Below are 23,555 nucleotides of genomic sequence, written 5' to 3'. Positions count from 1 at the left end.
AGCACAATTTAATGACAGAGGAACAAGCAAAACAGATTTTCCTTTACAGCTGAATCCATCATTATACAGTATTATGTCTGTGTGAAGAATGGTCTGTGATTTATTCTTCTCCCCAATCATTTATCTGAGTTAATTTTATCTAAAGCTGGACAGAGGTCATTTTGTACTGTCAACGAGTTACATAATCAAATTTCTGTTTTCTGCTATTCTTTTCAGTATGACTAATTAGCTGTGGACATCCTCAGATGTGTAATGTCTGGAAAATCGCCATGATTTAGAGCACTTCCATCTCAATAGCTACAATCAAGACAAAATGAGCCAAGTGCCACTGATGTCTGTCAGCATCAGGACAACTAAAATCATCTGCTCAGTGGAGTAAGTTAAAGGCTTTGATTGCAAGTTAACAGAGGAAGGAGTAAATATGTTCACTTGTTAACGTTTTTATGGTTTTAACAGATGTGTGTTTCACCCTGAACTCTTGCCTTCTTGCTTCAGAATAGAAGCTTCTCACACTCACATTTAAGGTTTTAATAATTGATGAATGTTGGTTTAACCATCGCAGCAGGCGACACATGAGCTGCTGCTGCATTCTGCTGGCTGATATACCTCTGGGTGTTTAAATGTTGAACACAGTCAGCAAATACGTGAGTGGAGTCCCACAGAAAAGGTGATGCAGCATGTTCCACATGGAAAAAAAATATGTACTCATAGACACAGTTGTGATTTCAAAGAATTTATTATCAGTTGCAGTATGAAGATTGATCCTACCTTTATATTGGCAATAATACATGTGTCACCTGATGTTGACATCCCTGCATTCCCAGATATTTGTTTTACATTGGATAAATCAGTTCATGATGAAATAATTCAGTCCATAGTCCAAAACTGATAAGTGATTACATTTGGTCACCCATGCGTATAGTGGGTCAATGCAAACACTGCATCAAAGGGTAAAAAATAGTTAAAATTGTACAGTAGTAAAGATACAACTAAATTGTGCATTCAAATAAATATTCTAAGTGATAAATAAATGTAGTGTATCAACCTGACTCGTGTATCAGTGTTTTTCTGAATTTTTAACCCAGTGCAGGTTGAGTGAAAGTTCGCAAAGCCCCGCGCCTGTCAAGCTTTCGTTGTCACAAAGCATGCAGTTTACAGTGATAACGGTAGCACGTTTATGACTCGAAATTCTCAGTAATTTTAGAAACAATGGGTCCTTGATTTCAGACAGAGGTAGACAAAAGCAAGTCTCTCATTTCTATTTAATCAATTTAGTACATTAGCTAGCTAATTAAGCTAACTTTAGGTCCATGAGTTGGCTGAAAAAACTCTTAACTTTTTCAATCTATGTTAAAGGCTCTCAAATATACACTTGCTGGCTATATATGTAGATGATTATGTGACAAAAGAAATAGCTTTGCTCTTGTGCTGTGAGAGTTAAGTGTGTTAAGGAAAAAGTCAGACTTCTTACATAACCATTTGGCTGCTTAGCTTACATACTAGTTTGTATTTTCACACAGTCTGTTTTCATTTTTAAAGTTATAAAAGAAAAGGCTTTTGGGATGAATACAACTATGAATACTCCTGTGTTTGGTCAACACGACACTGTCTCGGGTGGCATTGGCTTGGGGTAATAGTGTGTAACATTCCCCAAATTAAGTAAAGAGCTGGGTGCGGCCACTAAAGTCAGTCTAAACTCTAACAACTTCCAGGATCAGCACCCACACAGTGAGAAAATACTACAAAGTGGATGTGCTAGTCATGGGCTTTAAAAAAAAAAAAAAAAAAAAACTTTAACACCGCAGACCACCATAAATAATTTGTTAATTATGTGGCCTTTAAGCAGTGTTTGGATACCACTGCACATTTGTATCTTGTGTTTTTGGTTTGGGAAGGTTAAAAGAAAGACACCATTGTCCAAATTCTGTAAATGTTGAGAACCACGCTTACTACAGCCCCATGTGCACAGCTTGAGGCATGAGGAGAAATCCAAAGCATGTCAGGCCTGCCAAAACCTAGTTATGGTTTCTAAGCTATGCTTGGACAATCACTGTTTGGTAGAGGGGTTTAGTGAACAGTCAGTTCAGGTCAGTTTTCTTTATTACTGCCACTTCGGTGCTTGCTTAATTCTGAAAAGGTGTCGTGTGAGGTGATAAAGTCTTTTATGCAACTCGATGAACAGAAGTGAAAGAAACAAGCACAAGGGCAGAAGTGTTAAAAGTCAGTAGGGGGCACAGATGGTGATCTATCAAAAATGACTCACAGTATGAGCGGATGGATGGCTTATTAGTGTTGTCCTTCTATTTGTGGCAATGGACAACTTAGTAGAGAGCCTGTAATTAAGTTGTAAAATACTGGAAAAAATCTGCAGGAAAAAATAAAACTTATATCACAGTAGTCTTTATTTATGTACAATGCCCATCAAGCCTGATTCAGTTTCAAAATGTCTTTTTTGTCTTAAAGGTACACTGCAGAAGTCAGCGGTCAGCATTCATTCTGCGCAGTTTGGGGGGCAGGTTGTCCTCTGGCCGACTCCCTACCAAGGGGATCTGTATTGGTGTGGGGATTGGAGCAGCAATGGTGCTAACAGCTGCTGGCAGTCTGTGTTTCTCCAGGTCACCCTCCTCTGCATCTCCATCCAAGGACAACAGCTGGACCTGCTCCTCCAGCTGTCCTTGCCTCGCCACCGGGATGGAGCTGGACCTCAGCCTCTGAATACTAAGCGGCAGGTCTCCCGTGCTGGAGGCCTTCCCCCCTGGCAAGGCTGACCCTGTCTTCAGCCCCCTCCAGAGGTGCTCCTCCTTGGTGGAGCTCATGCGCTGGAGTTTGCTGGGCAGTCTAGAGGCTTGGTCCTCTGCGTGGTCTGCGTAGTCGGCTGATAGGAGCCTCTCCCTGCGGCCTCCACGGCCACCATTGCCCAGCAGAGGAGAGGAGGGGGTGGGTGCAACAGGCAGTTGGTTGGGTGACGTCACAGAGGATTTCTCCTCCTGCTCTTTGACACTGTAAGGAGGTGTAGGGACCTCAAATGTGTTGTGGAACTGGGAATAGTCAACTCTGAAGAAGCCCTCTTCCAGTGACATGACGGGGAGAAAACGATGACCCCACAAGACTTCATCCTCAGTGTAAGATGTTCTCGCCTGGCACGTCATACCTACGATGGAGAGAAGAGACATTATTTTGGAGGAATATTTACAGACAAGAAAGAGACAAAAAGGTGACATCATGAAGAAAACTGTAGAAACCTGGTTATTAAGTAAATACGGACAGACAGGGAACAGAAATGAAAAGTGGAGAATTCCTTTCGGGGAAAAGGGAGACAGAAATATGAAGAAAAATAATGACAGAGACGGAGAAGAGCTTGTGCTATTGAATATTTAAAGACTGAAATTAAATATTCTCTTAAATATTTTATTTTATATTACTGAGTAATGCTCTATGCCACAGACTAAATGATGATGAAACAAATGATTAGGCAAAGGGGTGGTTATTCAAAGTTATTATAAATAGAAAAAAGAAAAAAATAAATATAGAAGATTTGCCCTAACCAGTGGTTTCCACAATGCCTTCTAGGATGACAACAATCTCAAACTGTTCGTTCATGAGAGAGCGCTGCGACAGATCGAAGAACGGGCTCTTGGTGTTGATTTCATGGCAGATGGTTAGAGGCGACACCAAGAATAGCTGGTCCGCCCCCGTCCCAAAACCCACGTCCAGTTCACATTGGTCCAGGGGCAGGAATTCACCCTCAGGGGTCTGCCGGGACTGGAAACACAAACAACCAGGACATAATACATTTACATTTTTACTCACGAGCAATAATTCAGGATAATTCTTTCAACTTTGGAAGGGCTATGGAAGCAACAATAATAATTTGAATCTTATTTGCAACTGAATACCTAATTGTGAGATGAATGACATTGAAACAGAAATATTTAAGTTATGTGATTTAAATGTCATCCTTTGAATTTTCCACCAGGTATCTTCAAGTGGTGCAGGCACAGTCATTATTGCCCTGTTTCATGGATCCGTCTGTTGTCGGCTGGGTAAAGCTCAACGGAGGAAGTACCACTGGCATCTGACAAAAATAGTCAACAAAGCAGGTGTTCCTGATGGATGGCAGGTATGAATAACATTATATCAGTGAATGGAATCCCTTAAAAAAATTCACAGCATTGCTTTGTTGTTGGCAGAAAATATAAAAGCTTTTATCCACATACCCCAGGGAATGGCTAGTGTGCAGTCTACAAGGCCCACTGCACCAGCCAGGGCAGATTTCTTTTCTCTGTTGGATAATTTGCGCCACTTGGACATTTTTCATCCAATACCTCCTTACAGATACTGTATACATTTGTATGTATTTTTTGCAGGAGGAAGCCTGATGGAAATGTAACTGAAGCTGTGTTAAGGGTCCCATGAAATAGCTTTGAGAAGGTAATTTTCCTCTGTGATTTGACATGGTTCCATGTGAAATAGGATGTTGGGATCGGAGTTAAAGTGAGGAGGGAAATGATTTTAGGGCAGAAAAGCAGTTGGGACAAAGCCTGTAAACTGGACGTGATTGTGGCTGTTCAGGGTTGCCTCCATCGTCTCACTTAGAGAGGAAAGGGATAAAGAAGAAGGACATGTTTTTATCTTCGGGCCTGTGTTTCATATTGATGGTCTTACAAAATGATGGCGCCCAAACACACACCAGTGACACAGTTGCTTTAGAGCTGGTTTGACAAACCTGCATGTTTTGTAAAATGGGAGGGGATGGTTGAATCTCCCCAAAAATCTATGATGACATTTTGTAAGGTGGAATATTTATTTGTCTCTGAGAGCAGGATGAGTCATCAAGAAAATATTTTTTGGGTTGTTTTTTTTTTCGCAGAAAATGGGTAGTTTTTGATTTTTAAAATATACCAAAAGGGTTTTTTGACATATTTTTGACATATAGTGATAGAAAGTGGAACAATACACCAAGGGGAAGAACAACACTTGATGTTGTCATCTGTGCACTGACTGGTAGACGTGCAGGGTAAAGGTGAGAGTAAGGGTGTGAAAAACAGTGGTCTCCCACCTCCTCCACATTTCTGTCAGACAACATGAATATTGGTAACATTCATATTTTAAGACACTTGGGCATAATCATTTACTCTGTATGCTCCTCCTCACTGCAAGCACATTAGAGTACTTAAAAACTCTCTGTAGGAGCCTGGCCTCAAAGACAAGTATCATTAGATTATGGAGAAGACACTAGTGCTCGCTCTTGAGAAACCACGCTCAATCAAATAAAGTAGCTGTTAAATTAAAACATGGAATTAGGAAGGAGGCTCAAGGAAGTGGAAAAAAGGAAACGTAGAGCTTATGAAACCTCTTGTCCTGTCAAATGCAAGCCTCTTACTCCAGTTGATATGTCAAGAATGAATGATTTACAAAGGAGAAGGTGTTTGTTTCACCCAGAGGGAAAAGATAAAAACCCTGCTGAAACCCATATGAATTCCACTATCAACATGAGTGAATAAAAAAGAAAGAAAAAGAAAATGAAATTCCCTGTCCTAGAAGATAACATTTATAACCTAAACCACGCTCTATTCCTCTATGGCTCAATTCAGATACTTCTACCTGTCGCCTCCTGTTAACTTGTATGCAGAGTAGTCTCCCTGGCCCTTTGAGTGAGGAGCCACTTGGTCCACAGATGGCAAACAGACTGTCATTTGTATTCACAGTGATGTTGAGGACAGAAGGATGTGACATTTCACAGGAAGACGTCTGTGCCCACAGATCTCTGGCTCGCCTTAGTGAGGGAAAGCGTCACCCATCATGCTGTGTCAGAGATGGGTGTTCCCGAAATCTGTAGACAGGGAGCCTATGTTGCATGTCTACTGAAGTTAAATAAGGATAAAACTCGGAAAGCGATGCGCACACACACACACACACATATATATATTTATGTCTGTCCTTTAACCTACTAGTCTGCAGGGTATTGTTGAAACAAGTAAAATGATAAAATCCCACAAGTTCACTTTGTTGTCATTGTGATGCCTCACATTCATTTGTGAAATGTCTATCTCAATGTTGCTCCTTTAGGTAGCTCAGATTTCCCTTTCATATTTTCATATGCACTGATAGGAAATCTAATGTGATAAGCTAGTACTTACAGTAGTACATCCTGCAGCATCACTGAGACATAAGGTGCCAAAAACTGGCAAAATTCAGGATTTCATGACATTTAAATACAAGTGTGATACGTTTGCAGTTGCTTTTTGCACATTACTGTTGATCTCTGCTTCTGGAAAAGATTCCTTCTATAAGTGGGAGGGGCTTTTAAAAGCCTATTTATTTATTTCACCCAATCATTTCAAAATGTAAATTGTCATTGAGATGCTGCAGGCAGGTGTCCCATTTGTCAGCAATGCTCCCTCAAGTCACTGAGATTGGAAACCAATTTCCTGGGAAGTTATATTTAAGCCATTCTAGTCATAAAAGTGAAGCTGCTTTTTTTTTCCAGATACTGTTCATGGCTCCATTGACTAGCACCGTAGTATTGCAACAAAATTACACCTCTGTCAAGGAAGGAGAAATCTGCTTGATGCTAAATGGTTTTAACAAGGTGAAAGCCTTGTGTGTTCTCTTTCTGCCGCTAAACAGTCAGTGCCACAAGGGGGAAATTAATGGCCTTTGGAAGAGGACCTGATATAGAGGGAGTGCTTAATTTACCAAGCCACCTGAGATTCAGGTTGAGTGAAAGCAGGCCCTATCCCTGGTGACTCACTTCCTCCTCAGTTGACAGTGTGTGTGTGTATATGTGTGTGCGAGAGAGAGAGAGAGGGAGAGATGCAAAGAAACACAAACTGACAGCAAAAGTTAAACAAGTGTGTGGCGTGCACATTTGTCCTGTTTGTGTATCTTTTATGCAACTGTGTGTTTGTGTGCATGTGCCCATGTGTGTCCAGCTGGAGCCTTTGAACTTTGAGCTGGGCATCAAACATAAAGCTCACACGGACATCACATTTGAGCTGCCGTTCCCAATCTTTCGACATAAAAGCCAATTCATCCGTCTCTCTTTCTGTCTTTCTTCTCCTCCTCCTTCGTCTCTTTCTGCTTGTCCTTCAGAGTTAGACAGTAGCAGATGTGGCGAGTCATGCTGACATGTCTGCCTGTCTGTCTAGCTAACGCCTGCATCCATGCCTGTCTATCTGTTACTGCTAGCCCTTATCACTTATCTCCCGCTGTGGACCAACCTACTGCGACGAGCTTCTGCTGACATTGATGAGCTCCGCCCAGCCGCCACTCTCTCCGTCTGTCTCTCTATCTTTTTGTTTCGGTCCTCTTTGCCACATTGCCGCTGTTTACTTTGTCTCTTGTCTGAGCATTTTTTTCCTCTTGTTAGAATGAGGGTGTTTCCTCCATGCACTGCTGGCAAACCAGATGCAAACACGTTTGTCTGTTTTAAAATCACATTCTGCCAGTGCTGCAGGAGTCAGTGCACCACTGCATTCTATTGGTTTATTAATGAAATCTGCATTAATATTAATGGAAATTCAAGGTTATCTTTTTAAGTTAATATACATTATAGATATAGAATAACACACTGTCCTGACAAAGGATAATGTTTAAAAAAAAAAAAGAAAGTCACAAATTGAATTGTAGGCACAACTTAGTGACTCTTGACACAAAATTTGGAAATAAAATATTATCTAATGAAATATAATTCCCAGTCAAAAGACCTGGTTCTTTTGAATGTGGCTACATCTACATCCGTTTTGAAAATAAGTGCCTTTCATGTATTTTTTACCAAAATACTCCCCAGCAGGTAACAATTACTAGAAACTTCTTGCCTTCCAGACAGGCTTATTGTCATGTGTGTGGGATCAGAAACTCCCACACTCTGTCGATCACTTTATCTGACGTTAGCATAGCATAGCGTTGTGAGGAGATATTTCAGGCTCCCATGGTTTCCAGAGTTAAAAGTCCCATTCATTCCTCCCATTGACAATCTTGACAGTTGTGTTAGAAAATGTCTGGTTCAGGTACAAACCCGGATGCATAAAAAATTCTGCTTAAAATTTGAATATGTACGTTGCCATCAGTGGAGGAAATCTAAAGATTTAGATGACACAACTGCAACTTTAATCAATTCTGGATTAAACAACAACGATAACATGTTTTTACATTTGCTACCTCTCAGGTTCGTGTGTCTCGACTGGCCTTTTTTGTGGCCAAGGCTGGTGTTGTGTAGTATTTAGACCTGTCCGCCGTGCTTCGACTTGTAAAATTCATGTGGGCAAATCATATAGAATGTAAACGTAGCAGGAAAAAAACATCAATCACAAGGACAAGGTACCAGCAGCATTACCTACTGTACATGTTTGCTGGTGATACATTAATAATTAGTAGATGAGAATGTGCTGGATTTTTTGGGTCTTTTAAAATAAAATTGCCACTGATGATGATAGCAAAAGGAAGCATAATGCCAGTGGTCTTCTATTGCTGCTTCCTGGCTAAGTGTGAAAAATTCTGAAAAAAATTAAGTTGAAAAGAATAAAAATACTACCCCCAAAATACGCTCCGCTAGAATGTGCTTATTGGAGTTGCTTATCACATACATACCATCTATTTTAAGCAAACAAACATGAGCAGGTATAGCTGCATTCCTGTATAATAATCACTTTGTAAATAGCCCGAGTTCTGATCAAGGACTTGACCAACTTTAATTTTTGGCAAATTCCAGAGTATCCAAGTCCCATAAGAATTTACAACCCATGCCTATCCCTGACAATTGATGGCAGGTGCCATGCCACAGTGGGTTTACACAGCTCCATCATTAGGATTTACTGCAGCATGCTTCATTTCTCCAGTCAGCCCTGTGAGCAACCCATCTGACAGTGACCTTGAGCTGCGTGTTACCTGAAAACATGCCATGGTTTTGTTTCCACAGTGCAGGTACAGTACTACAGGGTGATGTAGAGTCAGTTTACTCTGCAATACCCCACTGTACGCTGTGCTGTCTGACACCACAATAGCATAGATTTATGGGCTCTAAAACATCACTTTAATATACATTAAAAGACACTTTAGAACACTGCATCTATTCAGCAGCAATGCTGCAGTGGTGTCCTGCACGCAGTCGCCTTTTTTAACAGCACGTTTAAACCAGAATATCAAAATATTAAACCACACTGGATAAAAGTGAATTTAGAGAGCATGTTTTGATTGTTTACTGTTTGTTCTCTGAACATGATTGATGGCACTGAATGTGATACTCTTTGGCAGCCAATTAGGAGAGTCCTGGATGCCTGGCCTTCCACCAACACATGAATAGCTGTGGCTTAAACAATGATTCAGTGATCATTTAAAAGATCATCATTTACTGGCAGAAATCCAAGATCAGGACTATCACCTAAATCTAATCAACTGATTTCTGAAAGAAAGCCAAGGACTGTTTGAAATCAGAAAAACAGACAGGTGAAAGCACTTCATACCACGAAATGTTCCTACTGTATTTAGGTTTGCAGTGATTATTTTACTATCAGGCTGGTTCATTTAATTAAAGAAGACCTTAGAGGTAAAGGCAAGATTGAGTAATGTACAGTGTAGGCAAAGTACTGGTTATCCATTGTGTATCTACTCTGCAACTGTACTGCAGCAGTTGTAGTGGTGTGTTCTGCTTTGAATGTTATGAATAAGAACTGATTAGGTGCAAATTTGAGCTCAGAGTTGTCGTACTGTGTTGTGGAATCAAATACAGAACATAATTTAAACTATCCCAGCAATTCCTCTTTCACAATAAATGTGAAATGGCCCCATGTGCCATAAAAAGAGGTAATTCTACTAAGGAAATATCTGTAATATTGGAACAATCACTGTGCAGGCAAATTTGACCGAGGTCAAACATGACAGCATGCCCCAGGGGTGCCCATCCAACTGCTTTCATTACTTTTGAATTAATGGAACGAGAGCAGCAGAAGTTACAGGCGACTATAACAGAATATTAAATAGTCTGAATGAAACTATTGTCCTCTCTGGAGGGAGAAAAGTTGATGATGTTGCATTTGGGCCTTGCAATTAACGCACCATATTTTTCTTTGAATTTCTGGGCTATTCATTACAAAGCAAATGATAATGAAATGAAATAAAAATCATCCTAAAGAGAGCTGAAACATTAGCAATAATAAGTTATTTAATCATGGCTTTTAATGTGTTAAACTGAGTGACTTTTATTTCTCTAATGGGCACCATTTCGGGGGGGTAATTTTACCCTGGTCAAAGGGAAAAGGCCAGAGACTGGTCAGAAAATGATACTTTATATATTATATGCCTGGGTAAAATCAGAGCTCCGCCCATAGCATCAAGTATGACCATATTAATGCACTAATGGTGATACGAACACACTGGGAGCTTTCTGGTGACTCTCCCTTGAGGTTCAAAAAGTAAACTGTCACTTGAGATCACCATGCTAATGGACGACAAAAGCACGACTAACTCTCCCTGTCACAGCAGAGCACCACTGTCCTTCAGATATCTGGTAATGTTTGGACAGCAGAAAACCAGCTCTCATGTATGTGTCTGCTACGAGGAGCAAATGCAAGACTTATACATAAAATGCACAACAGGATTCTTTCAACACGCAAAGCTGCATGCACTTTACACAAAGGTCTTGTGGAGCACTCAATGCTTCAGATTAGTGGCATTTTTGTCTTTAGGCAAGAGCAGCCTCAGGAAATACAGTCTTTACCTCACTGTGGCCCACTAAGTAAAGGAATAGGTTCAATAGATCTTTTAGTCAATAAGCGTAGTTTCCCACCTACTGTCCCCTGGAGGCCCATTCATCTCATCTGTGGACAGTTGAAGCAGAGGCTGAACTTAGATATACAGCCCACTGACAGCCATTCTGCTGACTGAGGGGGGGCAGTTTGTGATGACCCTGGCTGGTGATGAAGAGGAGGGAAAGCAGAAAGTAGGGGAAGACTGTGCTCATGATAAATCCAACAATGAAGTAGTTGCTGCAGGGGAGGGTAAATGTAGATGGTCACTCATTAAAATGCATTTTATGTTGGAGCCTCATGTTAAAACCATAGCCTCTCTGCAAACCATAGGAACCCTCAGGGAACGCAATCATTTCTGGAGATGAATGGAAATTCAATGCATGACTTGGAAAGCACTCATAAAACATAATGAGCAATTTCAGAACAAATTACGTGACTGTCAATTAGTCGCAGCCTTGATAATGGCATTTCAAGAGTTGAGATGGAACAAGAGGGAGATGATGCTCACTGCGCCAAAGTGTGCCTACTTATTTAGTGATTTTGGAGATGTCGCGATCCTCCGCTGTATAACCTGTAGCCTACCTTGATGAGTTTGCACCTGATCTGCGCGGACACCATATGGCTGTTCCGCAGGTTCCCCACCCGGAACATGAGACACAACTTCCCGTCCCGCTGCGAAATGACCGCGTCCTGGCTGAACATCAGCGTCTCAGCGCGCTTCTTCGGCTGCGACATCTTAATGAACATGCAGCCGATGAGGAAGGCGTCCACGATGGACCCCAGCAGCGACTGGAAGAGGAAGAGGATGATACCCTCCGGGCACTTTTCTGTGATGTAGCGGTAGCCGTATCCGATGGTCGCCTCGGTCTCGATGAAAAACAAAAACGCGGAGGGAAAGTTGTACACGTTGGCGACGCACGGGGTGTAGGACGAGTCGTGGCCGCCGTGGCTCAGGTCGCCGCGGATGTAGGCGATCACCCACCACATTGATGCCATGACAAGCCATGCAACTGTGTAAGTGAGGATGAAGATGAGCAGGTTCCAGCGCCACTTGAGATCCACCAGCGTGGTGAAGAGATCGGAGATGTACCGGCTGGTCTCTCCTCCAAGGTTACCGTGCTGGACGTTGCAGCGACCGTTCTTCTCCACAAACCGCTGTCTCTTTCTCTTCACCGGGGCGGAAAAAGTCATGCCCCGGTTGGTGTTCACCACCTGGTAGTCTTCTCCAAATTTCCTCCTTATGGCTGACATCTTTTTAAATCCCCTGCTTGTGACAAGCAATCAATACTTGTGCAGAATCGGGCTCTTTACGCAAGTTTGGTAGCAGACCCCCTGCCCAAAACCATGCAGTAACAGTCAGCGCGCGACTCGCATCCTGTGAGATGGAGATGCGCTTCTCTCCTGTAAATTAATCGTAAGTGAGCAGAGATTCTGCGCAATACATGATTCAGACTGGGTCCTTTACGCAAAGGAATCTCCTGCAGGTGCCAACTTTTCCGTCCAGGTCTCATGCATGCATGAAAAAAAAATGAAGAAATAAATGCACACATTCAGAATTACATTGCAAACAAAAGCTGCATTCAGAAGAACCATCAAAGGTCTGTCCTTGGTAGATCCACTGAGTTGCTGCTATTCAGTAACCCTTTGAATGTGAATAGCAGGCTACAGTGCGCACTTCTCCCTGAGGGAACACGCTCTGGTAGGAGTGACTTCAGATTAAAGACTGGAGAGGAACTGCAGCACGGGTGGCAAATTTCTCTTTCACTAGAGGGGTGGGGGAGCTGATGTGGGGTTACAGGGAGGGAAATGATTTTGGCATGTACCCAAAAGAGCATCAGAGAGAGCAAACGACGTAAGAGTGAAATCAACCGTAAACAATCTTCAAATCTTTGATTACATTTTCCCCTCACATTACTGGCATTTGTTTCCTGTTACCCTATTGTCTCTATCTTGAGGGGAAAAAAGCCGTACTATAAAACTGTTTTTGAAGTAGTTGTGGTGATTGGCGGCTATTTGGTTCCCCCTAGTGTTACTGCAGTGGAAGTAAACCTGAGCGGTGCCAGTAACAGTGGAACAGCACTACGCACTGAAGAGTACTCGATTTAAAGTTTTAGTTTCAGGCAGAAACATGTAATTGGTTACCATAGCTTATCAGCATGCTTTACATAAAGTTCACATGGTGACATTTTCAAATTATTATGGCTATTTGTCAAATCTGTAATTGTATGATACCTCTATAAAAGCAGGTAATGGCACATGTCCCAAGAGGAACATCAAGTTGGAGTGCATTGAGAAATTTTGCAGTGTTTCAGTATTTCCACTCTGGTTGTGTCATGACTGTCAGTGTATCATCTTACACTTGTAAAACAGCCCATTTACCTCACTGTACAATTAACTGAGAATGAACGCATATGAGGCTGATGAGGAATACAGAAAGAAGGAAACATCCAGCTGGAGTCAGTACCAGACCAGCAAGAAATGAAGCACTCAACACAATGTGTTGTTAGCTACAAGGTTCAAGGACTGCTTCTGGTAAATACAAAATAAATGGCAATGAAAACAACATGGTGAAATACTTTTACTGGTTGGATTTTTTGTATTTGGACATGATGATTTTTGTATGAACTGAGGACATGGAATTGAACTGTGGCCACAAAGGGACGATTCCCGTGGCATCACATCACCTTAGTTGCTAAATCTCTTATGATCTCCTCCCTGTTTTTGCTCTTTGACACCCCACACTGCTCTCAGTGATCATTTATTGGATGAAATTTGGATTGTCACACAAAATTTCAGTTTATACCTGGTTGTTCTATGTTAATGAAGAGTATGTGAAACACATGGATGTGAATATTGGAGACAAAAAAAAAAAAATCTTTTTTCACAAAGATAAAATTTATGGCGGAGGTATTGCACTTGATTGTTAACCGATGTCCCAGGAAATCATGACTGTCAGTCATTAAGCTGATACCTGGCAATTAAGCGAATGATGAAAACCTTGCATATTTATTCAGTTAATGATTAAAGATGTTTTGTTCTGCACTATGACTGTTTTTGCTGTTGACTCTTGACTCTGTGCCCAGGAAAGGATGTGAAGCGTGTCCTGAACTGCAGTAAAAACCTGTCTTATCCTCTTCCAATACTTGCTCAGATTAAATATCAAATGAAAAATGCATCAGTGGAAAAAGCTTTCAAGAATCATTATGCAAGCAATCAAAATAACCAGTTCTACTCTACCACAAATGTAGTGCCTCAACACTTCAAAGGAAAGGACACTCTTATTACATGAATCCATCACACACCAACAGAGTCTCTTCTGTTGTGTCTAAGGAATGGCATAACAAAGTTCCATGAACACAGACTCTCCACTTACCACTGCAATAAAAATCTGAACTGGTGATAAAACAGTCAGATTTAAGGTCACTACTTCATGCTAGGATTTTGGCATGGCCAGATTAACATATTAGGGGCCCCCAGGGCAAAAATGATGTCCTTACTGACTGCCACCATCACAGTATATTTAGAACTATGCTAAGAGGACAATATAAACAAATATAATTATAGTCTTAAAACTAGATTTGACACTGTGGGATCATCTACAACACAGGGGCACATGGTGAGGTCACAATGCAAGAACCAGCTGAGCTGATATTATACCTTAATGGTGAAAAGTGCCTGATGAAATTTTGTGATGGATCAAATTATCTAAAATCAATTCACAGTGAAGCTTTTGGATCCCTCGATGGTCTCGTGCTCCAGGGCAGGCGTCTGCTTTGTCCGGTTGTAATTTCAGTCCTGCAGTTTTGTGTAGGGATGCACCAAAAGACCGGATTAGTTTTGGTAATAATACTGACTTTATTTTATCAGGCAAACTAAGTAACATACGTCCTCATCTATGACTTTACAAACTTCAGGGCCAGAGTATTTATTTAGGAATAGTCACCAGGTGAGCACAATGTACAATAAACTAATGTAACTGGTTATGTTTGCTAGTTAGAGCACGTAATAACAGATCATAGTAAAAGGAAAAGCAAGGGCACAGCTTCTTCACTGCAACGTGGTCTACTTGAATGACAACCACAAAAAGTTGGACAGCAGATATCTGACAGCAAACATGATTCACTGCATCGCTCTCCTCTCTCAAATGACAGATTACTCTGTCAAACCCAACATTCACAGCAACAGGCCGTGTGCTTGTGCAGTTTCCATTTAAAAACAAAACTAAGGGTATTTTAAACTATTTATTATCCATACCTAATCTTACACTGTTAAAGATGTTTACAGTTAATTAAGTTACAACGATTCAAGTGTATTTTTGGGGCCCCTGGGGCAGTAACCGGGCTGATAATCCAGCCTTGATAAAAAAAAAAAAAAAAAAAAAAAAAAAATCTTGTTTCCTTCATTCAGGCTGCCAACCAAAGCCACACAATCCATGGCCTCACGTTGTTTGACCTCATAAAAATGATCTCACTGATAAACAATGCTGTACAGATTTTGAATTTGGGGGAGAAAAGAGAGCTGATGCTCTCCCAATTATGTGCGTGTGAAACAAATCTGTCCAAGCCTTATTTGGATTGCATTAGGTAATATGGTGTGGTGCCCTTTGGCAATAAACATGGACAATATATCATGCAAAACGATTTAGGAAATGCAGCCTAAATAAACAAAAATGCGTTCAGTGTTCTCAATAGCACACGTGTCGAATTTGTGACAGGGCTATTGTACTGCACTATACTTCTTAAATGCTCATGTTAATGCATTTGTCCAGTGAGGCTCTCTCAAACCTCGGTAGCCTTCGCCTGTCTCCTCTCACGACCCGTCCGCTACACCCATAATTCCCCGCGCCAGGACAAGATGGAAGAAAGCAGCGACCGCCGGAGAACAATGTTTTGGCAATAAACCCCCAAAGCGGCGAATCTGGAGACAATACAGTCACGTTTGAAACCAACTGCGGTCATGTGTAGGTGAGTGGGAAACTAAATTGACTTTTTATTCGTGCCGAGCGCTCGGCCTTTGTCGAGATTTAGGCGACGGAGACGTCTGGCTCGGCGCAAACGGGAGATGCAGCGAGAGCCAGCATCATTGTTTCTGTTGCATGGGCCGTAATGCGGGTTTTCAGTCGGGGCAGCTAGCAGATAGCTAACTAGCTAGCTAGCTCGTGGCACCTTGATTGTTATAAACACAGCCGCCTCGAAGCATACAGTTTTATTTAGCACGGCCACTGGATCTGGAGTCGACATGTACCGTGAACGCCGAGGAATGTTTTGCTAGCTCGGTGTGCTGGTGAGCATTATGTGCTTGTAATTACAGCTAAAGTTAGCTATCAATAAATAGAGCGCCAGCGTTGCTCGCAGCCAGACAGATTTGATTTCACGAGCGTCATCAAAGCCTGGGAACCGGAGAATGAGAAATTCATGCCGCTGACCTCACTTTAAAGCAAACCGGCTGTTTAATTTCACTATTTCGACTATTATACTTTCCCTTAATTATTTCATGCAGTTTGGTTTCATTGTATTTTTACCACATCGTATTACTGTTTAAATAGCCACTATATGCGGCAGTAGTCTCAGACCGTGGACCCCGTTTTAGCGTTAGCTAGCTTGATAGCAAGACCAGGTAACAGGCTAAACGTTACATTGGTTACTTCTGGTCAAATTAGAAACTTATTGACTACAAGTACGACTTGTTTTATGTCATATAACTTTGAGAATTGGCCCGGCTTTATTTAAATGAGCGATTATGGTTTGTAGGACGTCTTAGATGAGTGTTTTGATTGAGGACGTTGAGGTACCGTTGATTGTGTCTCATTGTGGCTAGCCAGCTAGCTAACCATGCTAGCTATTATGCATCACAAAAGCTCATCCGCTTTCTGTTGAATTCAGTGTCGCGCAGCCAAATGGTCGGCTGGTCTAGACTAAACAATAAATTCTCACTCCAGTCATTCTTCTGTGCTCGTTACGATGCACGTCCCGCTTAGTCACCCGACTGCGCCAGCCTAAAAATCACTGAAATGTCTCGCTGGATCTGACCTAAATATCGTTTGTTTTAGGCAAGTGTAGTGAACCGATTAATTTGCCAATATTGGAACCAATGCCCCCAGCTTTTGCATTCATGTTGGGTTATTAGCCCAAGATGGCAAATGCTGTTGTGCCGCATGTATCAAAGTGTTAAAACAATAGGGATGTATGTCTAAAAGCTATCAGACTACAGCGCAGATTTTGTTTTGGCTACAATCCAAATCACATGTGGTGCAAAATGTCGCAAGTAGAACAATACAATGTGTGGATTAAATATCGCAGAAGCAATCTTTTCTTAAATAGAACAATTTACTGTAATATTTCATTATTGAAACTCGTATTGTAATGAAGTGGGGAGATTACTTTTTTTTTTTTTTTACTGTAAAGTCAGTTAATTAAACCCTCATACAACATAGATCACTGATATCAACCATCCTTTATGTATGTTTCTCTGGAGTTTTTTAACCAGATTTTTTTTTTACAGCATGTAGGTATACACTAACTTTGTTCATTTATCTTCTATTACGATTTTCATTTAATGAATCTTATATCTCATGCCTGTTATAGACTAGTATTTCACTTTCATTTTCACTTTCAAGCTCAGTTTTTTCATTTGGGGTTTGGTAAAGAATTTAGCAATGGTAATAGTTAGGCCTCTCACATATTTATGGTGCACTAGTATGTAAGATTTGTCTCGGTTTACTTAAGTAAGCTGTGCCAAAAGTCCTGGGTGATAGAGTTGAGATAAAAACTACTTAAAGACATTGTGCTGCACACAGTACGCACTGAAGGCTATGTAGCAGTGACTAAATTTACTTAACTGGCAATATTGGTAAGAGAGATGTTATAACAAAGAAAGTATGTGTTACAGTTATTTTGGATTGTATACTTATTCATTTCTGTAATCTTCAATACGCGACCTGAATTTTCTTTTTTTGATTTGCCCTCTCTTTTAGGATATTCTCCTCCTGCATTCCTCTTTAGATTTATCGCCCTCCTTCTCCCCTGCACAAAGCAAAAGCACCACCATGAGTATTATCCAGGACAAATTAGGCAATGAATTTTTGCGCAACGGTGGCATGGACCCCAATTTTGCACCAGGTATGCTTATGTTCAGCCACCTGCCACCCGTTACCAGCTTTACACGGCTGGCTTCCCAGTCTGTTATGGGTGAGCTTCCCCAGGAGATGATCCTGAAGAAAGAACGTGACTCGCCCCCGGAACACCAGGGCGCCACTGCTGCGAACACAGGGGGCTTCCTCCATAGCATGGGCATTAAGCAGGAGCGGCTAAGTGAGCTGGATTACCGTATGCCCCTCTATGGTGGGGGTGGAGGAGTAGGGGTAAACTGTGCTGGAGGGGGCGCGGGGAAGAGTGGCACTGACATGCCGGACATGTCTTTCGGCAACCACCACCAAAATCACCAGAACATGCTCCTGCATGACCTCAGCCTCAGCAATGTTCGTTCCCTTGGAGAACCGGTGAGAAGGCGTGGTTTCCTATTTTTTGCTTAGCTTTCTCTTTCCTTGGCAGGAATCATAATATACAGGCTTTTATTGATAGACTGGTGTTTACTCTCACAGTTATGATTTCTGCCTCTGCCTTTCCATAAACACACTGTTATTTGTCCTTAGATGCCCGGAAGACCGGGTAAAGAGCCAAAAGAGTCATCAGGTAGAAGAGGGCGGAGGAACAATGGGGATGGGCAGGGAGGAAAAGCCAGAAGGAAACGCAACGATGCCGCAAAGGTTAATCTTTTCATTGCTTTCCTCGTGTCCATCACTACATTATAAAAATATGAGTTCAGCTGAGAAATATCTGCAGATGACAAAAATGGTCTTACACCTTCAATTGTATCGCCCTTTAAACAAGTTTGAACTACACTTTTGTGCTGAGGTAAGCTCAACAGAATTTTACCTGTGCCTCTTGTACTCATGATTTTCTCCTTGTAGGCCATGATGTTGGATGCAGATGGAGCCTGCCTGTCTCCCAACTCAAAACCACATATCTGTGAGCACTGTAATGCTGCCTTCCGCAGCTCCTACCACTTGCGCAGACATGTGCTCATACACACAGGTGAGAGACTTTCGCTGCTTGTTAATGCTTTATGGGGGGGGCATGTTGTCAAAGTTTGAGAAAGGAAATATAAAAAACAAAACATCAACCCTTAGTAAACATAACACTCAGAAACCAGTTTTTCAAAATCTGAGCCTGCACTCTTCAGAATCCTCCACTCTTACTGATCTCCCCTTCACCACAAGTGCTGGGGATTTTATTTAAAACCAGACACTCACTAAAACCAGCAGTGACTCACTGATTACTCATGTATTTCTGGACGTCTTAGTCATTCTCTTTGCTGGGAATTCCTCATGTGGTTCTTTGAACATGAACTCATAAGTGATTTAGAGGAAAGTTTATCTTTTTTTTTTTTAACAGCCTCATAATTTTTTTTCAAGTTTCTTTTTCTATTTCTTAGTGTAACGACATCTCACAAAAGTCTCTGCAGTCAAGAGTTTTGGTATATTAAAAATAAGTTGTTCTTGTACTGAAGCATTCTCTTTAATTGTCTTAACTGCACTCTTCTTATTTAATTATTTTGCTTTTTTATATTTTTTCTCCTCCAATGCTCTAATATATTGCTTTTATTCTATTATTTATGATTTTAATGTTATACAATTTGCTTTTATTCTATGATTTTAATGTAATCTGTAAAGCACTATGAATTACCTTGTGTACGAATGGTGCTATATAAATAAACCTTGCCTTGCCTTGTATATAAAACATTTTTTTAAAGGGTCCCTGCGCTATTCTAAATCCATAATGCAGTACACAGTTTCTTCTGCATATGTGTTGGTATATTGTTTGTCTATTAGTCTCATTGGTTTTATTTTGACGTGTATTCATGCACCAGGTGTTTAACAAAATGTCACAGGTTCCTTGTCATTGTGGCCATACGATGAACACAGTTATGTGACGGGCTGGGCATATATTAATGTGGTGAGCGGATGGTTGTACTCTTGATCGCACAGGTGAGAGGCCTTTCCGGTGCAGTCAGTGTAACATGAGCTTCATTCAGAAGTACCTGCTCCAGCGGCACGAGAAGATCCACAGTGGTGAGTGTCTGTACTCGAATCTATAGTTTACTGAAGTGTTTTGGAATGAATGCTCTCACTTGTCAGCAGTTGAGTTAGTTGACTAAACTTCACCAGAGTGACGCACTAACACTGTCACTACTGTCTTTTTGCAGGAGAGAAGCCTTTTAGCTGTGACCAGTGTAACATGAGGTTTATCCAGAAGTACCATATGGAGCGACACAAAAGGACACACAGTGGCGAGAAGCCATATCGCTGCGATACCTGCCAACAAGTAGGCAATATCTAGTTTGTTGACTAAGTAGCTTACTACTCCTTTGCCTCTATTTTTAAAATATCTTTCTTTTTGGCTTTGTATACACTTTTCATGCTTTTTAATGTTTATGAGAAACATTTATTATCATCGTTACCATTTAAGCAGTTCTAAATTTTGTCTTTCTGTATTTCCCACCTGTCTCAGTGGGATTAGTTGCGTCAGAAGAGATCAGAGAATTTAATGTTCTCATGAAATACAATGGTCATACAAACTAGCTGCTTACCTTGGTAATAGACTTTATGTTATTAAGATAAATGAAATAGGATTTTAAAATAACTTCTGTCCACCCAGTGTAAACAAAGCTCACGTTTCTCTCTTTTCCCCATCATTTAGTTTTTCTCAAGAACAGACCGGTTACTGAAGCACAAACGGACTTGTGGAGAAGCCATAAAGAAGGGCCTGGACCCAAGCATGCTGGAGCTCAGCGAAGCGGAGCTAGGCCAGGGCAGCTATTCACTCACTCAGGGAAACTCTACCACCTCCGGACGCAAGAGGGCCAAGTCCAAAAATGGCGAGGGCGGTGAGCGGAAGAGGAAGAAGAATGCCTCAGCATCAGTGGCAGCAGCCTCATCCTCTGGGGGGATGGCCCGTGACCTGGGCCTGCAGGACTTCAGCATGGAGCACCCCTCAGGCTCTGGCCCCGCCATGCAGGGACGTACTCCCAAATTGGTCTTTAAAAAAGGTGGCCGCAAGGGCCTTGACAAAGGCCTCCTCTCTCTGGAAGACAGTGCTGATGGACAAAAACTGTTGGGTCAGAAGCCTGGCTCCATGGATCATGTGGAGGCTTCTGGCCTTGACAACATGGGTCTACTCCAGGGAGCCGGAGGCAACAAGCAGGGGCCCACCACCAGCAGCAACTACGACGATGCAATGCAGTTTGTGAAAAAGCGGCGCTACCTCCATGCGGTTAACAGTGACTATGGAGCTGGCTCACTGCACATGGCAACCCAGGGCAGTAGTGTTATCCAGGGGTCCCTTGGGCCCGAGCCCACACTGGCCATGCTAGACTCGTCGCCTTTGGAACTCAAGCACGACAAGTCGGGCATTCCAGATGAGGTACTGCAAAGCCTGCTAGAACATTATAGCCATAAGCCAGAGGGGACACACCATCATGACGTAACTTTTGACCTGTCAGACCACCCACACCACGTTGACCTCCAACCAGCAGCCCCTGTTACCCCTGAGTTGGAGGATGACTCAGCCAACGGTGGTGATAAGACAGCAGTGATGAGCGAGTACTCAAAGTTCCTCCTGCAGGCCCTGGAGCGCACCAGCCATAGTGGACCCTTCCCAAGCCTTGGCCCAACAGGGCCTTTCACCCTCCTGTCCAGCAGCTCCAGTCCCACAGGGCCCCTGTTCTCTGACAAACACGTGTACACCACATCCCCGCTGGATTGTGGCTACCCGCCTGCTGTCTCCTCCCCACTGCCCATCGCCGCCCCTTCGTCAACCTCCTCCTCATCCTCCTCCAAGTCCCACTATGGCATGCTTGTTGGCTCCCCCTCCCAGGCGGGTTACCACCTCAGCTTGGAATCTACCAGCCACCAGCAACTAACTCCATCTCAGGAGCTGACCGAGCAGTTGGAGAAGCAGCACTCCCCTGGCACCTTCAACCTACCTCCCCAGGACCTGACTGCCCCGGCAGAGGGTTCCAAGGGGCAGCAGCCCAAGGCTGGAGGGAGCGCTGCACCCACCAACGGCTCCAGCTACCCAGACCTGTCCCCACTGAATCCCCCTAAAGAAACCACGTACCAGATCGAGAACTTCGCCCAGGCCTTTGGCTCCCAGTTCAAGTCAGGGCGGCGGACCCCTCTGAGCTATGGCAGTGATCCTGGGGCAGAGGTCGACCACCGAATACGGACTCCAGTGTCAGAATTCTCAGGGTATACCAGTTTGTTAGCTGACGTCAGTGAGCCAGTGAGTACAGGATCAAAAACCCCGACAAGCCAAAGTTTCAGATAAGGGTCAAACAAGGTGAATCGAGTAGGGGGCTGTTCTGTTACTGTCCATATGGTCCCCATCCTAATTTTGTTCTTGTAGCAAAGTTTTGTTTTTTAAACACTGCCATTAAATGTTAATACGAAAATGACCAGGGAGGGTCTTCCATGGCCTCTAATGCAATTTTTTAAAAATTCTCATTTTTATTATGTATTTAGTCGCTTAATTTTTGTTAAAGAGTAGTGATTTTGATATGAACGTACCGTAGATTTAAATGTAATTTAAAACATTTAGAGGGTAGCTATAAACTTGCTTGATTTTTTTTCTTCTTTCCTGAACCCTTGTGTTTTACCAATCATCATACCATTCATTGTAAAGTAATAATGAATAATGTTGATAAGTTCAATAATAATAACATTTGTGGCAGGGAAAGTCCCAGAATTCAAATGGCAAAAAAAGTATATATTGTCTGTTACAAGAAACTTTTTAACTCAGGAAAATAGGCAAAATTGTGTAATAAGACTTTGTATTATGAGATGCAATTAGCACAGTTTTTACAGGTGTACTTTGAGACTACAAAGCTTTGATTTTGTTTTTGTGTTGTTTTTTTTTTTAACTCGTCAGAACAACAAATTACAATACATGATCATGTTTGGTTTCTACTGCATGTAGCTTTGTCGAGATTATGGTACTGTTGTGTCAATGTGAAGACATCCACATTTCTTTTGAGAGCCACATGTGTACACGAGGTAATACAAATTGTAGTGGAGTTTAGCTCAAGGTTCTGAAGTGAGGGGGATGTTAGACTGTCGCTTTGACTGGCACACGGTGTCAGCTGATGAAGTCCGTCTAACCATGCACTCCACTGGTGCCCACCAGTGGCCAGCAGAAAACACAGCTCAGACAGAATCCTACCCTTCGCCGTCATGGCCGTCTCAGAATGCAATGAGCACCAGTCCATGATCTTTTATCATGCTGTTGCTGAAGTGATTTTTTTTTCTTTTTTTAAACAAGTCACCACTTTTCTGCTCCACTCCTTGCTGTTCCTTTTTGTGTCAATGGAATCAAACAAGCACTTTTTAAAAAAAACAAATCATCATTGGAAACAACAACAACCCATTCAATTTGCATATGTGATAGGTGAGTATTATGCTAATGATTATTAATATTATTTTAAGAGGAGAAAACTGTGAATGGGGTGTTGGGAGGGAGGGAGGGGGGTAACTGGGAGGGAGTAAGGGGAGGGCTGGATTATTGTTTAATGGGTTTTGATAGGGGGTGACTAGGCATGACCATGGGCATTTAAATGTATTTTCTTGCTTTTTTTTCAAGGGTAGAAGAGGGGTTGGGTGGGGGGGGGGGGGGGGGGGGGGGGTTCTTACGGTTTGTCGGGTGATGTAAAAAGATGATTTGCCATAATTTTGTTATACAATATTTTGAGAGT

The 23,555-nt window shown here is 42.1% G+C and overlaps 2 protein-coding genes across 4 annotated transcripts; one reads left to right on the top strand and one right to left on the bottom strand.

Moving 5' to 3' along the window:
- Nucleotides 1–2,477: 2,477 nt before the first annotated feature.
- On the bottom strand, nt 2,478–11,999 carry LOC121201445 (G protein-activated inward rectifier potassium channel 1-like). The gene is made up of 3 exons (XM_041067281.1): nt 11,331–11,999; nt 3,546–3,762; nt 2,478–3,151 (listed from the first exon to the last, which is right to left on the bottom strand). The coding sequence occupies exons 1-3, from the start codon at nt 11,997–11,999 to the stop codon at nt 2,478–2,480; spliced, it is 1,560 nt and encodes a 519-aa protein (XP_040923215.1).
- A 3,596-nt stretch (nt 12,000–15,595) lies between these two features.
- Nucleotides 15,596–23,304, top strand: znf281b (zinc finger protein 281b). 3 transcript variants are annotated; one of them, XM_041067280.1, is made up of 7 exons: nt 15,596–15,712; nt 17,722–18,246; nt 18,400–18,513; nt 18,718–18,841; nt 19,795–19,878; nt 20,013–20,131; nt 20,507–23,304. In XM_041067280.1, exons 2-7 carry the CDS (start codon nt 17,794–17,796, stop codon nt 22,133–22,135), a joined length of 2,523 nt encoding a protein of 840 aa, XP_040923214.1. In that variant the 5' UTR covers nt 15,596–15,712; nt 17,722–17,793; the 3' UTR covers nt 22,136–23,304. The 3 variants fall into 3 exon arrangements, with proteins under 3 accessions (XP_040923214.1, XP_040923212.1, XP_040923213.1); XM_041067278.1 differs by having other exon boundaries at nt 19,786–19,878; XM_041067279.1 differs by lacking the exon at nt 15,596–15,712 and adding an exon at nt 16,000–16,031 and having other exon boundaries at nt 19,786–19,878.
- Nucleotides 23,305–23,555: the final 251 nt, after the last annotated feature.

This window comes from Toxotes jaculatrix, chromosome 21 (assembly GCF_017976425.1).
Source record: "Toxotes jaculatrix isolate fToxJac2 chromosome 21, fToxJac2.pri, whole genome shotgun sequence".
NCBI classification, from domain to species: domain Eukaryota; kingdom Metazoa; phylum Chordata; class Actinopteri; family Toxotidae; genus Toxotes; species Toxotes jaculatrix.
Note: the sequence above shows the minus strand (reverse complement) of the source record. Positions and strands in the feature narration are given on the sequence as shown.

Excerpts from the sequence above, each read along its gene's own strand:
- LOC121201445 (XM_041067281.1), bottom strand. The coding sequence starts at position 11,999 with ATGTCAGCCATAAGGAGGAAATTTGGAGAAGACTACCAGGTGGTGAAC. Across the intron at positions 3,763-11,330 it reads TCAGGTGCAAACTCATCAAG|TCCCGGCAGACCCCTGAGGG; the intron begins GTAGGCTACAGG and ends TTGTGTTTCCAG. Across the intron at positions 3,152-3,545 it reads AGGCATTGTGGAAACCACTG|GTATGACGTGCCAGGCGAGA; the intron begins GTTAGGGCAAAT and ends TCTCCATCGTAG.
- znf281b (XM_041067278.1), top strand. The coding sequence starts at position 17,794 with ATGAGTATTATCCAGGACAAATTAGGCAATGAATTTTTGCGCAACGGT. Across the intron at positions 18,842-19,785 it reads ACATGTGCTCATACACACAG|ATCGCACAGGTGAGAGGCCT; the intron begins GTGAGAGACTTT and ends GTTGTACTCTTG. Across the intron at positions 19,879-20,012 it reads GCACGAGAAGATCCACAGTG|GAGAGAAGCCTTTTAGCTGT; the intron begins GTGAGTGTCTGT and ends GTCTTTTTGCAG.